Source organism: Gopherus flavomarginatus, chromosome 11 (genome assembly GCF_025201925.1).
Source record: "Gopherus flavomarginatus isolate rGopFla2 chromosome 11, rGopFla2.mat.asm, whole genome shotgun sequence".
NCBI lineage: Eukaryota > Metazoa > Chordata > Testudines > Testudinidae > Gopherus > Gopherus flavomarginatus.
The window spans coordinates 32,313,836-32,329,923 of record NC_066627.1 but is presented as its reverse complement, the minus strand read 5'-3'; the positions used below and the strand labels follow the sequence as shown (position 1 = coordinate 32,329,923).

The window sequence follows — 16,088 nt, the reverse complement described above, 5'->3', positions numbered from 1 at the left end:
TCAGCCTGCTGTTCTTCAGCATATTTTTTGTTTCTGAAGCAACAATTTCTCCTTGGTGGTAGGTGTTTTAAGATATATCATGTAAATTATACAAGCATCATTGGCACAACACACACTTAATTCCCCCCCCCACACACACACTTTCTTTGCATGTTAGAAACCTTACCAAAAAAAAAAAAAAAAGGGAAGGGGCAGGAATCTGATCTTGCTAGTAATTAGGATTTCTCCACAACTGCTCAACATATGCAAAAAACCACAGAACATGAAAAAGGGACCCAGAGTCCCTGCTCATGAATGCAGAAATCTAGACACGGCAACTTTTATGCTGTGCAGAAGGACCTTTTAGTCCAAAATTTACTTAAAAGAATACAGAAAATTAACATTCTAACCAAGAAAGGTAGGAACTTTTCTTGGAGATGAGTGGAAACTCAGCCTTTTAGAGAGAGAGAGAAAAAACAGGTTTAATAAATAAGAGAAATGCAGGGCCAGGTTTGTGTTTTCATCAGTCCCATTTTCCCTGAGCTCCTGGGGGGAGGAATGCCTAAAAGGAAGATTCTCATTTGGGTCCCAGCAGCTCTGAGAGAAAATGAACTATTCCTCCCACCATGCCCAGGTTTGGAAGAGAATGCCAGTAAAGCTCGATTTCTAGCCACTTTTGAGGGGATAGGTTGGGAAGATAATGACCTCATCCCTCTGCACCTGCTTCTCCCCTGCTGGGCGGGGAGGGTTTTATTCTGAGAGGCCAAGGCTGGTGCCTCGTTAGTTAATGGGAGTTGTGTCCTGGATTTCAATGGGATCTGTACGTGGCTGCAAGAGCTCAGGAGAAGGCGGCTTTAAAAAGACTCTACAAAGCCAGGATGGAGCTTTGTGAACTCCACCTAGTTTTTTGACCCTAATGATTTTTAATCACAAAGGCGTTTATCAGCAATACAGACAAGATACGCGAGTTAAAGCGGATCTATAATAGCAGCACTGTTAGAATATCTCCCAAGGTTGCTTGCATTGTATTATGATCAGGCAGGGGTACAGGGGACTGAAGGACAGATCCCATTGAAACCAACTGGAGTTTTGGCACAGATGGCAGTGGAAAGAGGATTTAGCCCACATGCAGACAGTCATCTCCTTGAATGCACTTCTCTCACCCCACTAGCTCCACCTGGGGGATTCACCACAGCTGCCAAGACATTTCTGCAACTTGCAGTTGTGATACACATGGACCTGGCACCTGGTGGAGGTTTGGCTCAATTGCCCTAAAGATGGGGAACGATCCCAACATGGAAAAAGCATTAGGGCCATGATGGAAGAAAATGTATGGAAAATACCAAAGCTCACTTTGCTCCACAGGCTGGGGTGGTCGGGGACTGGAGGAAGCACATCAGAATCAATCACTTGAGTCAACTTTCAAGGTCATGCGTGGCTGTGCCGCATGCTTTTCTAGGGTTTTTTAAATCTCATGTGCTTCTGAGATTTCACTCCCTATTTCTCCAGGGGAAGGATTTGTGCCTGCCCAACACTCCTTAACACTCCCCAGAAAAGTAGTTCTCCTCTGCATCAAGAACGGGCAGCTGAGCCAGACTAAACCCAGCCTTGGGCAGAATGGATCATTTTGAACCATGATGCCAGCCTGTAGTTCTGGAGAACAGAGGGTCAGGGGTCACTCTCAGCCAGTGTGCCAAAGCACCCCACAGGCCAGATGCCACCTAAAGGAAGCAGTTAGGACAGCACTTGTTTGAGACAGCTAAACTCTTTGAGGAATGCATGGTCTAAGCAGGCCACAGGTTGGGCTTGGAGCACAGTCCCTCAGCTGCCAAAGGGGTTCGGTCCATGGGGATTACTGGCACACTGAAAAGCATCCAAAAATACAAAAACGAGCGAGTATGACAATAACCAAAGCCTTGCGGGCAAATGGCAAAGAATTCCAGTTACATCCAATGCAGATACAAGCGTTACCTTAGAAAAAACACATGCAACTAATTCAACCGGGGGCTCTGGGTGAGCACCCAGGTGACTCAAGGGCTATGTACAAAACCAGGCTATTTTACAGCTCATTAGAAGTTCTCCCTTTTAAGAAGCCATTACCCCACAGAAAGCTGCTGGGCTGCTCCAGTTGAACAGCATAACTTTGCTAGAAAGAGGTGATTTAAATAGGGCTTCAGTGGCTGCTTGGGTTTTATAGTTTGTTTAAAGAATCCTCCATCATGAGGTGAAGGCAGGGCAAGATGGGTCATATAAAATGGTCAAACTCAGAAGCATCTCCAGCCCCTGTATGTGACGTAGGAAAGGGCAGTCCTGCAGCCCCTTTCTACCTCCCCACCCCACTGAGCGCCCTCCCTTCTAGAGGTTGGCCAAGTGCATCTCAATCCTGCTCCAAGGACAGGCCAGCACCACATGGGGCTTTATGACTGGAACTCATTTAGAATGAAGAAACCCTTCAGGACTGAGCAGGTGGGACCTCACTCGGCACATCTGGAGACCTGGACCGAAGACCAGCCAGCTGTCTTGGCCAAGCATGGGGCAGTGTCTTTTGTGTTCTCTCCTGTCTTTGGCACAGCACCTGCCCATTAATGACACTTAGCCCATATGGGCACCATTTGCTATTCCACCTCCCTGTCTCTTGCATTCTGACATTCCAGGTCTACCCCAAAGGGGGAAAAATGCTGCTGAGCAGCAAGAAGCCTTTCTTCTGCAGCAAAAAGAGAAATGAGATGCCTGTTCCTTTGGCAGGGCTTAGGCCTCACCTCCAACACGGGGGGTGTGCGCTGCCAGCACACAGCTGCATTAAGGCACCATACTGATATAGAGCCCCATGACAGTCTGGAGTTAACGAGAGTTGGGGTTCCCTTCCTCCCTCACTGAAGAGAGTAGGTTTTTTGCTTAGCACTTTCACTGAAAGGCCAGGCTCACTCTCCATTTTAACACTCCCCGCTGCAGATCTCAGCCCAGCATGCCTCCCTTGTCCGTTTGGGACCAGTATATGAGACACAGATCATTCATTTGCAGTGTTGTCCTAGAGTGCAACTAATGACCTGAAACCAAGTACTGGGCCAGCCCAGCTCTTACCGCCCTGCATACAATCCATCCAGCTGCCTGTTCTCCCTGGCAGCTAAGAGCAGATGGAGAGTTGTGTCTTGACCCGTGGCTACTGTAATCTCTCCTGCACCGTGACTGACTTGCCTGTAGATGGCCTATTAGCTTCTCTATCAGGGTAAGGGTCACCAGAAACCCACCCCCCTTGACAGCAGCTTGAGCTAGAAGTGGTGTCTGAATCTGCCTTCCACCAGCTCTTTCTGCCTGAGGAAACAGCAGAAGAGAAGATCAGCAGTGATCTGGCAAGAAGGGATTCCTTAGAGATTTTAATAACTATATACACACACAGGGCAAAGCTTGCAAACTTAAGTCTACTGTTTATTCACAAGCCTGATGAAAAATACAACCAGCCACTTGTGTGTCAACTGCTGTCAAGGTAGCCTCTGCCACGTGGCTGCATAAATACACACGGAAGCCACTCATGCACCATCAGAGCACGTTAACTGCGAGCAACAAGCTGTTTGCTGAAGAAAGTACCTAGGATCCAATCCTAGAGAGCGCTGAGCAACCTGAGCTCCCAAGGATTTCAGTGGGAAGTGAGGGCTCTTAGCACCTTAGAGAATCAGGCTCTTCCTCCTCCCTTTCCCCACCAAGGCTTGGAACAGATTTTGCCTGATTTCTGCATTCATGGGCCCGAGGCCAGTTTGCAGCAAGGGCACGACGAGGCCAGATTCCAATACACGATGAGGCAAGGAGGTTTCTTCCCTACCTTGCCACACTGCACACAGGGCAGGTGCAAAGATCTCACCAGGATTCCAGAAGAGCTCAGCTCCAGCTGCTGAAGCCTGGGGTTGAGTGGAAGCACTGAACTAGTGATCTTCCCCGTGGAAGCCCTTTCTCAGACCCTCACCCGCACCCAGGGAAAACAGCCATGGAAGCTAGGCTAAAGCAGCAGAATCCAGAGTTTTAACTTTTAGGCAGGGTCTGGAGTTTAGGTGATGCCCCCTGGTAGCTCAAGACCAATTATGGAGTGAAGACGGAGGGGGAGGCCCCTCGGCTCTCAGGCAGAATGGAGATTTCACCTCCACCCTGAATGCATCCATAAGTAGTTCTTGAAACCACACCCCCATGGAGTGGGTGATGCACTCCCGGGATTCTCCCAAGCTCAGCAGCCTGCGGAGAATAGGACAGTGGGGCATGGCCAGGGCCCCATTACCTTAGGTAAGAAGCTAGCTCCAGATCAGGCCTTGATTCAGACACAAAGAACCCTTTTCTGGGCAGAGGCTTTCCTGACTGTGGCAGAGCTGACACCAAAGTGTCCCAAGAATGACCGCCCCTGCTTCTCTGGCACTAAAAACCTTTCAGTAAACTAAGATGCATCTGAATGAGTGGAATGAGGAGAGGCAGGAGGGTCTGGCTGGGTGTTCCCCAGGTGAGCTGCTTAGGGTGCTGGCTGGAAGACCAGGGGTACTTCATTGACGAATACCCCTCAAATCAATAGGGGATTGGCAGCAAAGGTAAGAAAAAGGAGGGGTATCCTGCCCCATTGGCATTTGCCTTAGTGTGTCTCTAAGAAGTAGTCATCAAGATTACAAGGTTCCCTTCGCTGAGTCAGACGAGACTGGAAGACAGAAACCTGCAGCTCATGATCTCACGTGGTCCCGATACAAGTCAGAAGTCACTGGACCCATGAGTAGCAACACTGAACACTAATGCAGCCGCATGTGCAACTCGGCCATGAAGTCCTTCTAGCTCTCCAGTAGAACCTTGTCTGGGGAGAAAAATCACCTCAAGAGCCTCCAGGTCTATATGGCACAGTCAGCATCCCTGATCCAAACACATGTGCCTGGGACCTGCATCAAGGAAGGGGGCTGGCGCTAGTGTCCCAATGCCACAGCCTATACACCAGCAGGATGGGGCAGTGGAGACCGAGTCATGTGAGCACTGAAATGTGAACGTTCTCTCTGGAAGAGTCTCTCAGTCTGAAACCACAAACATTCCTGTAGCGAACTGCAGCCAAGTCTGCTCTGGGAACAGGGGTAGGGAGCAGAGAGGTATGGGAGGAACCTTGTGCTGGTATAAAAGAAAAGAGAGAGGCTGGAAGCTGCGTGATCGGAGATTGAAAGTTGTCAATCTATAGCACTAGCATCCAGTCCCAGCACAGCCAAGCGCTCCAGTGAGAGGCAGGCTGCAAGGAAGCCAAGGTCACTGTTAGGCAGCGATTGTATAATGCCTTTCATTGCACTTCAAAACTACTAGGAGGAAGACTCCTGAAGGCCCCTCCAGCTTCTGCACAGACCTTCGCTCCTGGGTTTCTTCTGGAAAGGCTCCTTCTCCAACCTCCAGTCACTGCACGCAGCCAATTCCCTTCAGACTCATCTCCAGGTCAAATGGCCACACTTTGTTAAACACAGACCATAAATCAGTAATTCGTGATCAGGAGAACCCAGCCCCCTCCACTTTGCAGGGCTAAAAAGCACCAGTCCCACCCTCTGGGAGAAGGGCTAGTCACCAGACCCAGACTCTGCAAGGAGTTCCTGAGATGCCGTGTGTCTTGTGACATGTGCATGGACACACCAGGAGGAGAGCAAGGTCTTTGGCACCAGGAGCCATCCCCACGTCTATAGATTCTCGCCCGGCTGGTACTGGGGCTCTGTTGACGTGAAGTAGTCCTCCAAGAAAGCCTGAAGGTACTCGAAGGTGGGCCTTTCCTCTGGGTCCTTCCTCCAACACTGGCACATCAGATCGTGCAGCGATTCGGGGCACTCTGGAGGACACGGCATCCGGTAGCCACGTTCCACCTGGTCCAGCACTTCCCGGTTAACCATACCTGATAGCCAAGAGAGGGAATAGTGAGACATACAAGGGCTAGCTGACTTGACTAAGATCATGTGGCTAGTCTGTGGTAGAGCTAGGAACTGAACCTTGATATTCTGCTAGCTAGATCTTCCTCAGTCCTAAATACAGCCCATCACTCACTCCAAGCATGAATGGGAGAAGAACCTGATCCAAGGCAGGAGGTCCGGGGCTTCACTCAAGGCTCAGAGAACATCTTCGTCCAAGTACAAGACCCCCTCAGGTCTTTCCCACCATGGGGAAGGCTTCATTATCCACCCCCATCCCTAAGCAGTGGCAGAAACTCCACAGCAAGTTTCTCCATTGAGATGTGCCTAGGAGTCACCATGGCAACTTAGACAAAACACTGCTCCATAGATCAGCTGGGATCTGCCACAGCCTGAGCTGATATAAAGAGCCTGCAATGGTTAGTGACTGCATAGGATCTCCTGGTGCCTACAGTCGGTACCTACTCTTACCTGGGTATGGCACTCTGCCCTTCGTGGTCAGCTCAGTCAATAGGATTCCAAAGGACCAGACATCTGACTTGATCGTAAACCTGCCATACAAAGCAGCTTCCGGGGCTGTCCACTTAATAGGGAACTTGGCACCTAAGAACAGAGATAGAAAATAGAATTCAGATGCAATCACCCTGTATGTCCACTACTGGAGCCTCCACACGGAGAACAGAGGGATAGTGACACCACATGTAGCTGAGAGCTATTCTAGGTGGGAGGTTTCACCAGCCAGACTTGCAGACCCCCATTCAGAGGACTAGGCTACAGAACTAGCATTGGAGAAAAGTTATGCCTGTCTCCTCTGCAGCCCTGGCACTAGTGATGGGGATTGCTTCCCCCTTCCCTCTTACAGGGTCAGCAAGCATCTTACTAAGTTCTCATATCTAGGTGGGGACAGAGCCTGCATCAGGAGTAAGTCTGAAAAGCATAAGGTAGGGTCCCAAGTCCCATCCCCTTCACTTTCCGATAGCACCATCAGGGAAGGGTGAGTAGAAGCAGTGAACAGGAGTTAAAGTACTGGTTTAAAAAGTACCCAGTATGGAGCAGCAGGGTCACCCCATACACATCTGAGCACAGGAGTGTGACTGCAGACTCCTGAGAAGTGCTGGATCAAGAGCCCTGCAGAGCCATGTCCCTCCACACCTGCAGTCTGTGCAGGCTCCCTCACCGGCTGGGGGCAAGGGATTACCTCAGCCTCCATGCCCTGTGTAAGTACTTGGCCCCTCTGCAGAGACCACCTGTGCCAGCAGGGCAGTCTATGCAGTGTGGGGGCCTGCCTGCAGGGAACCAGACAGACCCACAAACAGCAGCTGGAAGGTCATTCTTGAGCTGGACTGGACTTGAACCTAGGAGCACATACCAATGGCTTGTGCCACCTTGCTCTCACCTGCCCTGCTCCGCTTGGAAATGCTAAGCAGTTTGGGCCTCAGTCATTTCCATTTTCCACAGCTCCCTTTCATACTCGCACATAAAGGCTATGCGCCCCCTCCCACTGTCCATACCTTGCCTGGCTGTGTATTCATTGTCCTCAATCAACCGGGCCAAGCCGAAGTCAGCTACCTTGCACACCAGGTTTTCCCCCACCAGGATGTTGGCAGCTCGGAGATCCCGATGGACGTAGTTCATCCTCTCCACGTATGCCATTCCAGATGCGATCTGTAGCTCTCACATGCGACAGTGCGCAGAGAACGTTAGATGCTACAGGACACGGTTTGCCCAAGCACTAGACCTCACAACTATGCTTGTGTTAATGCAAGCTGCTTGCAGCTGCGTTGTGGGCATGGTAAACATAGCCGGCACTCCAGCAGCAACCTGGGAAGCTCTGCCGGAGGTGCAATAGAGGTAGTAAAGTGACAACCCAATATCTGCCTGGGGGCTGGGTCACACTGAGCTGATAGGATTTGGAAGGGACTTGCAGTTATTTTGCAATGCTTCATCAAGCGAATGCAGGTTTGTGGCCATTAAAAAAAAAAAAAAAAAAAAAAAAGACCAGGGCAGAGGGGACGACGACAAAAGCCTGGCAGCGAAGAGGTATTTTCTTCCCCAGGATTCTACGTGAAATACCACCCAGAGCCCCAGACTGGGGGCCTTTTCTATAGCAGCCAGGTCAGGGCAGTAAAACCTGATGGGACCAGTCCAGTGGCAGGAGCCAAGCTAGGGACGACAGCTGCTTTTTGTTCCTGTGTGTGCACCATAGAATCAGGGCTACAGATCTAGCACAGGACCCCTCGCAGTTTTCCAGAGTACAGCTCGAAGTTTGTGACCCTCCAGAGCCCTATAAATCTGCTTAGGGCAGGCTGCTATTAACCTTTCACCGTGGAGGTGCCATAACACCAGCAACTGCTGACAAAGACCCAGAAGGCAGGTGATCCAAAGTCTAGCACTTTCTGGCTCTGGCTGTGCCCTGACCATTGATACAGCAATTGTGGCAGAGAAACAGAAAGGAGATAAGGGCAAGTGGGACAGAGGCCGTCCTATTCTGAACAGATTCTTCCTCTCTTCCCCACCCACCCTGCCCCCATCGGATTGCTGGCTTTGGATCGGGTTACCCTCACATTCAGAGGACAAGGACGTCTGAGGCAGCGCCTCAAACTCTGGGGGACATTTCACTTTGGTGCTTGTGGATTCCTGTTGGCCTTGGATTGTGCTCGTGAAGGCTGGCATGATGGTCCTGCCCCCTCTGGCAGCTGGACTCCCACACCCCACCCAGACCAGGCAGGAGAAGGCCTGAAGTCCAAGGGCCACAGTGGCCAAGAAGATAAAAAGGAAATTCAAACTGCAGCTCTCTAGTCAGCCAGACCCACCTGAGCCGCCATGTCCACCAGCTGGGGCAGCCGCAGATACTTCCCCATCTCCCCCTTCAGGAAATCCAGTAAGCTCCCTAGGGTGGAAAGGCACAGCCGTCAGCTGCTGTTAGGAAGGAGCTGACACCAGACTCTCGGTGTTTGAGCAGAACAGCAAAGAGGTGTCCTCATGCAGCTGCCCTTGGAGTTACTGGATGATGGGAAGTGGGGGGCTGAGGAGTCTGCAGCCACCTGGGATTTCATTGCTGCACACTACAGCCACTTGGAATGCCATGGCAACAGTAGGGACAGAATCCAAATCCTCTGGCTCCAAAAAAACACAGGCCCCTGGCCGCTGAGCTAAGACCAATCTGTTAGCAGGCCAGGGCCTATGACACATTGAGCAGCTCCAGTTCCATCCAATCGGGGGCAGCAGTGCATGCCCCAGAGTGGGAGTGTTGTAAGGCAGGAAGTTCTGGCCCAGAATCAGGTGTGGTTATTCCTCTCTTCACAACCTGTGCCCTCCGTCTCCCCAGTCAGCTCCCAAGCAGGCCGTCTCCTTACCCCTCTGCACTCTAGTGGGCCCCAGCTCCCTTAACTCTGTCCCTTCTAGTAGGGAACGCTGCACACTGCCAAGGGCGGGTGCCGCCAGTAAATATCCAACACGCCTTCTATGGAGGAATGGGTAAGACTGTGCTCAGCTGGCTGGGTCATTTATAGGTCTCCACCTCCGCCCACTAGGATCCGGCTTTCCATGTATGGGAGCACTATGGAATCAGTTTTAGGAGAAAGATTCCTTCCAGCCCTCTCAGGTAGCTGCATCTCGCTGCTGCTGGTGGCCAGTGCAGCTTGCCCTACTTGCTTCTCTCTGCTCACACAGTAAGTTCAGTTACATATAGGAAGCAGTTCCTCAATTATCAGAGCCTATGACTGCCCCAGCCCCCCTGTCCAGCTGCCCCAGCCCTACCCCCTGGGTGCCAGGCACTCACCTTTGCTCATGTACTCCGTTACAATGTAAATGGGCTCCTCCGACACCACCGCATACAGCTGAACCAGCTTCTCATGACGGAGTTTCTTCATCACCTGGGCCTCCTGCAGAAATGCCTCTGGAGACATGGTGCCAGGTTTCAGAGTCTTTATGGCCACCCGGGTGGTGCCATTCCAGGTTCCTGGAGCAAAAGCCAGAGCCAGTTTATGAAGCAGCCCCTGGAGGATTAGGCACTGCCTTTACAGGCACTCACCTAGGGGCACGGTGCCCAGCACCCAGTCACCCCGGCACAGCCAGATTATGCCATGACACTATCAACAGGATGTGCAGGGATGATGCTGCACCAGGCGTGGAAGTCCTACAAGTGCACAGCCCAACTAGCACAGGGAGAGCTGCAGAGTTCACCACGTCCCACCCGACTTCTAACACATCAGCATTCCTTGGCCAGTGCTCACTGCACTGGCTGCAATCCATGGCTCTCTGACGGTGCTAGAAGTTATTCCCTCCCACCCCATTTATACGGCCTGTTTGGTGGGCAGAGACGCTCCCTCAGAGTGCCGTTGGGGGCACTTGCAGCACTGGGGATGCTTTGCATTACTCCAATGAGCACCCCCTACTCCCACCCAGGTGGGAGACATCAGCCAGGAAGGAGGGATTACTCAACTTGCTGCAAGGAATAAAAGGCTGAAATTTCTATTCGCTCATCCAGCCCTCACTGTCAGAAATCCAGCTGGCTCATTAACAAGTCAAGATGAGCAGACACTCCATGGCCCAGGCACCTGCTGCAGCAGGCATGTGTGTTTGGAAGAATCCTTACCCATCCACACTTCTCCAAAGCAGCCTTGGCCCAGTTTCACCTCCAGTCGCAGAGACTCCCTGGGGATTTCCCAAGCATCCTTAGCAAGTCCTTGCGTTTGGGGCTTGGCAGTTGGGCACACGTTTGTGAGACGGTGGCACAAGCCATCAGCATGTTCTGACAAGGGGGAAGATAGACAGGCATCGGGGGAGTTTAGATAGATGGCATCTGCCAGCCTCCAAAGCGGCAGAGTCTATTCTGATCATCATCCCCTCCCTTCTTACTTAAAATCCCACTGTTTCGCTCTTCCCCGTTTTATTTCAGTAGGAAGGGTGCCTAGGACCCTTTTGCTTGGGGCGCTACATTCCATGTGGAAGACAACATCCCCCCTCCACACTTCAAATGGAGCCAGCCATTCACTGCTTACTTGCTATGGCATTTAGGCCAGAGGTCTCTAGAGGGTCGTTCTCTGCATTGCAGAGGGGAGGGAGAAAACAAACAGTCTGTCTTCCTTGATAATTTCCCTCTTAACATCTAGGCATGTCTCCCCTGCTGAGACATGACATCTCCTTAGGAGACAAGGGTTAGAGGGGAGGGATCCTCGTGTTTACTCCCTCTATCTAAAATCACCAAGTCTCCTGGTATCCTGTATATTTTCAGGGAAGTGAAAACAGACCTTTGGCGTCTCTTTTTGGTTGCTCGACCTGCCAAAATAAAGCTGTGGGCGAACCCCGGGCCTCCCATCCCCACCACAATGCAGCCCTGGGGCTTTCTACACTGGGGATTTTTTTATTGGCAAAGTTATTCATCATTGCCAACAATGGTGCAGCTGTGTCGGTGGTAGCTTGTAAGGAAGCACTATGGTAGAAGATGTCAGCAGCCCTGTCTAATAAAACCTGATCAGAGCAAGTCTAGAGGGACGCAGTGTTGAATGCCAGAAGCTGCAGGAGCCTTGGCCACACAAAGGTGTCACCACTGCTGCCACTGAGGGAGCTGCTCCAACCTTCTCCCCACTCCCCATTGTGAAGAGGGAGACAGACACAGCCTCAGTTCACATGCAAGGCCCTACATAGCCTGCCCCTAACTACCTCTCTGTGCCTCCGTACACCCCCGTCGGATGTCTCCATCTCCTTCTCCCACTCTCAATTCTGTGCTTTTACCAGGCTGTTCCCCATACCCTCGCCCTAATCTCATCTGTCCAGCCCCCTCTCCCCTCCTTCAACCCCAACTCTTGGGGCAATACACCCTCTCCTCTGTCATTAGTAACCCACAGGCCCTTCTTTTCCTAGATCGTGTCCCAGGCCTGGCTACACTTTACTTTGCGTAGGCCGTAAACAAATGCAGGGCAGGAAATAGGTTCAGCTGCATTTGGTACAAGTGCAGGGCGCTGATACCGGTCTCACGACACCTACTGGAGTAATACACCACCAGCTGCTGCAGGTTGTTGAACTGTGTGCGGGAGGTGATGTAGAAGCCACCGCTGTCCAGCTTGCGGATCTTGTAGTGTTTCACGTTGAGCCCCTTGGCGTTGTCAAAGTCAGAGACCGAGAGGCAGTAGGCACCTGTGGGGAGACCAGGTGCACCTCAGTTCTCCTGCCCTGGTTACCTTGAGGGGACACTCCAAGAGCAGGGGGAAAATGACTGAGTAGGGTGCAATACAAGTGCACGTCTCGTTCCTCTGAGGTTTACAGGAAGGGAATGCTGGGGCCGGGGTGCTCATGCTCTTTAGAGACATAACTTGGTTGATGTGTCATCCTAAGACTGGGACAAGTTGAACAGGCCTAAGGTAGCCCAGTGTGACTGAGTAAGACGAGGGGAGAACCAATGCAAACAACTGTTGGGTGTGACAGCTGCCCGTTGCTTTCTGCCTAGTGCTGTACAGCTGCAGGGCGTGGGAATACACACAGCCTTGCTGACAGTCCCATCCCGCTGGGAATTCTTGATCCTGTGTCCATGGAAGAGATTCTAGACATGCCAGTGCAACAGGACAGCAACTTCACAGCAGCCACTCACACAGGTGTAGCCCTGACCACTTCTCTGGCCCATACATCACATAATCTTTGTTCCACTTTCACTGGATTGGCTTAACAAGGCATCAACAGAAGAGCGGAGGGGAAGAAACATGAAAGGAGTAGCACCAAAATGCGGAGTACACAAAAGGGCAGGCACAAAACCCAGCCACTTCCCGTTAAATGGGGACATGGCTCTTCAGTGGAATGTACAGGGAGATACAGAATATTTTGGCGAGGTTTCTAGGATCAGCTGGCCCTGCCATCATCTCCCTGTGGGGAAGTGAGGGTAAGAAGACAAAGGTGCCTCCCTGTGTGATTCCCGGATGAGGTATGAATAGGAAGAGTCCCTGCTGGCTTACAGGAGCCAAGCCAGGAGAGGGGAAACAGCTGGCAAAAGGGAACGTGATCTCTGGAGCCTTGCTAGTGCTGGTTGGGTTGGCAACAGGGCAAGCAGCCATGTGAGAGGAGGGAAGATGAATGCATGACTGGGAAAGGCTCCAGATAACAACAAAAGCAAGAAAGGAGGAATCTGCCTAGGCAGGAACCAGCCGAGTCCCAATCCCCAAAGAGGGGAATAGTTGGATTGTGGGAGCCGTAAGGGTGGGGAGGAGAGCTTCAAGCCCCCCCCCCCCCCTTTCTGAGAGGAAGTAAGAGGGTGTTGCACTGCCAAAGCGCCTTGGATGGGTTGTTGCTAGATAGGAGAGAGTGACAGACCCCCTCTGGCTAAAAACCATGTTTAAAGCCAATCTCAATTTTCTTCATCAGCTTCTCAAAGGAAGAGCCCAGGCTAATCCCCAAACCCCAACACCCTCCAGCTTTGGAGGACATTGGGATTCTGGAGCCCACTGGGGGCTCCAGGTCAGCACTTCATGCACCGGCCCAGCACTGCCATGTTTAGGCTGCCAGCTCTGCAGGGGACAGCTGGTACTTTATTTCACTGGAATTTAAAAAAAAAAAAAAAAAGATCATGCTGATTCTAAGATTTAATGAAGTATTTTCAGGAGCTCTCAGACCTCCATTTGGTGCCAAAATTTGACCAGTGTCCTGTTCATTAACAGGAGTGCCAACCCAAGTGTTCAAAAATAGTGGGTCAGCCCCCTTCCAAAAGCCATAACATTTTTAAAAACAAAAAGAACCAAAAGTCTAAATGCCTCTGATTCTTGAACCTTTGTAGGGGCAGGTGGATTGGATAGGGATCACATTTTCCAGCTTTCCTCTGCAACCAGGAAGGGCTAATAAAACCACAAATGTTTTAAAAAAATCACATGACTCCACGAGCTGGAGCTTCATTGCAAGTCTTGCAGTATCTGCCGGTTCCCACCTCCCAATAAAGTCATGAGAGCTGGAAAACACTGAATTAAGCCTAAAAATACCCCTTGTGAAGTGCAACACCTTCTGTGCAGATGGGGAAACACTGGCAGAGCCACAAAGCAATTTGTTCACGGTCTCACAGTGAGCCAGTGGCTGAGTTAGGAAGAAAATCCATGCGCCCTGGCTCCCAGTCCCAAACATTATACCATATAGCCCCCTTAGGGTCTGTCTACACTGCAGCTGGGAAGCATAATTCCCAGCACGAGTAGACTACCACTAGCTCTGCTCGAGAAAGTGCATTAAAGATAGCAGCGTGGACATCACAGCACAGGAGGCAGCTCAGACTAGCTGCCCTAGTCCAAGCCTACCCGAGCCCCTGGGTCCAAGCTCAGGTGACTAGCCAGAGCCACTGCCAGTGTCTACACTGCTATTTTGAGTGCTCTCCCATCGTGGGGAGATAGCACGAGTCAGTCAACCCACACTAAGAACCACACTCTGCAGATATACCTTTAAAGGGCCTTTTCTACCAAACACTTGGCACTGGACACATGTGGAAGCAGCACATCGCCTCTACAGTTATCCAACTGCTCACTGGCAGTAGTGCTGAGACCGAGGCATCCCCCAGAGGCCTAGAAGAGCAGATTAGCTTTTCTTCTCAGCCCTGGAGCACCCACCAGCCACCCCCCGATTAGCTGTTTAGCAGCATGCAGGCGGTGCAGGGGGGAGGACGCGGAGCAGGGGCAGGAAGAGGCGGGGAATGGGTGGGGCCTCAGGGTAGAGCAGGGGTGGGGTACCCACCCACCCAGACAGAAGAAAGTTCATGCCTGTGTTTCTTCTCACGCCCTCCTACAAACAAGCCTATGAATTAAATCAAGCTATTGCTTCAATGGGCTGAGGAAGGAGTGCGCACATGTTATTTCCATTTTTAAACGTTGGGGGACAATCGGGACTCCACCAGGATAGATGCAGGCACTCTAGGCAGGCAAGCAGGGTCAGTCCTGGCGAGGGAGTGGTTTGGACTAATTTCAGGGCAAAGAGGCCTCCACACACAAAAATAAAATTTGCAGCTTGCATGACCCAGTGAGCTACTGGCAACCAGCTCAACAGACTTGTGCTGTTGTGGAGTGCCGAAAATCCGCCTCAGCACAAATCCAAACCAAGACAACTCTCAAGCAGTGAAATGTTCCAGGCTTCCTCTTTTTATTGGTTTAAACAGATTTTTTGCAGCAAAAGACAGACTCACTCCCTAGAGCCCTGGCCAAATCCTTATATGGGTGGTGACCCTGTGTTCACATAGGTTCACCCAGTCGTTGAAGTGGGAGAAGTTAGTCTGAACTTCCCCTCCTGAACACGCTTTCCTGGAACTCGGGAGATGCAGAGCCAGGAACTGAGCTAACAGACATCTCATGTGACCTTGAGAAACTCCCTGGGCCTCAGTTCCTACTCTTGAAAATGAGGATAATCTCCCTTCTTCTCTGTCTGATCTCTAAAGGCTAAGCTCTCGTGGGGAGGGACTGCCTTCCCAGGAGTTTGTACAATGCCTGCCACAGAGCCCTGGACTTGGGCAAGATCTCTAGGCACTACAAGCATGATGGCTGTGTAGCACTGCCACCTTCCGCCCCAGAGGTGAGTGCACAGCAGAGGAGAGGGAGTGAGTCTGGTACACTTAGCCTGACTTGGGCTGTGGCGCTAAGAAAAGCCGTGGAGATGTTACAGCTCTGGCTGGAGATTGGGCTTTGAAGCCTAGGGATAGGGGTGGGCTTCAGAGCCCAAGCTCCAGCCCACATCTACAGAGTTATTTTTAGTTCAGTAACCTGACCCCCACGAGCTCGAGTCTGAGCCAGGCTCTGAGACTCTCTGTGTAGACTCACGCGAGCTCTCCTTGAGGTGGCTACAGTGGCACAGGCAGTGTTGAGCAGTGGCACAGGCTAGCTGCGAGGGGGACAAACCTGCTCCGGACGCCAGGGGTACATACTCAGGGCAGCTCGCCATGCTGCCAGTCCCTGCTCCCCATGCTTCCACAGCTACACTACTATCTGCAGGGCACTAGTGTAGCAAGAGCTAGGGCGAGCTGCCGACGCGAGCTGGGAATCGCGCGCCCAGCTCCAAGCACAGATGAAGTCTACGCCTGAAGCACATGGGAATCCATCTAGAGGAGGGTTGCTACGTAAATTACTATATACCCCCGTTTATACCGGTCCTAAACTTCATCGTCCCACCCACCAACTTCGGAACATCTCATGTCAGCAGGCAGAGAGCTGCTTGGGACCTTGGATTGCACGCTCCAAACGAGCTTGGAGACAGCCCCAGAACTCACCC

General features: G+C 51.6%; 1 protein-coding gene across 4 annotated transcripts in view; it reads right to left on the bottom strand.

The window, feature by feature from the left end:
- Positions 1-312: 312 nt before the first annotated feature.
- The window catches only part of SRC (SRC proto-oncogene, non-receptor tyrosine kinase), a 71,098-nt gene continuing 55,322 nt past the window's right edge, over positions 313-16,088 (bottom strand). For all 4 annotated transcript variants that reach the window (XM_050917366.1, XM_050917368.1, XM_050917369.1 and 1 more), the window contains 7 exons: positions 11,859-12,008; positions 10,468-10,623; positions 9,652-9,831; positions 8,684-8,760; positions 7,382-7,535; positions 6,342-6,473; positions 313-5,857 (listed from right to left, as the gene is read on the bottom strand). In XM_050917366.1, the coding sequence (XP_050773323.1) occupies positions 5,649-5,857; positions 6,342-6,473; positions 7,382-7,535; positions 8,684-8,760; positions 9,652-9,831; positions 10,468-10,623; positions 11,859-12,008 (1,058 nt within the window). In that variant the 3' untranslated portion in view covers positions 313-5,648. The remainder of the gene's footprint in view (positions 5,858-6,341; positions 6,474-7,381; positions 7,536-8,683; positions 8,761-9,651; positions 9,832-10,467; positions 10,624-11,858; positions 12,009-16,088) is intronic.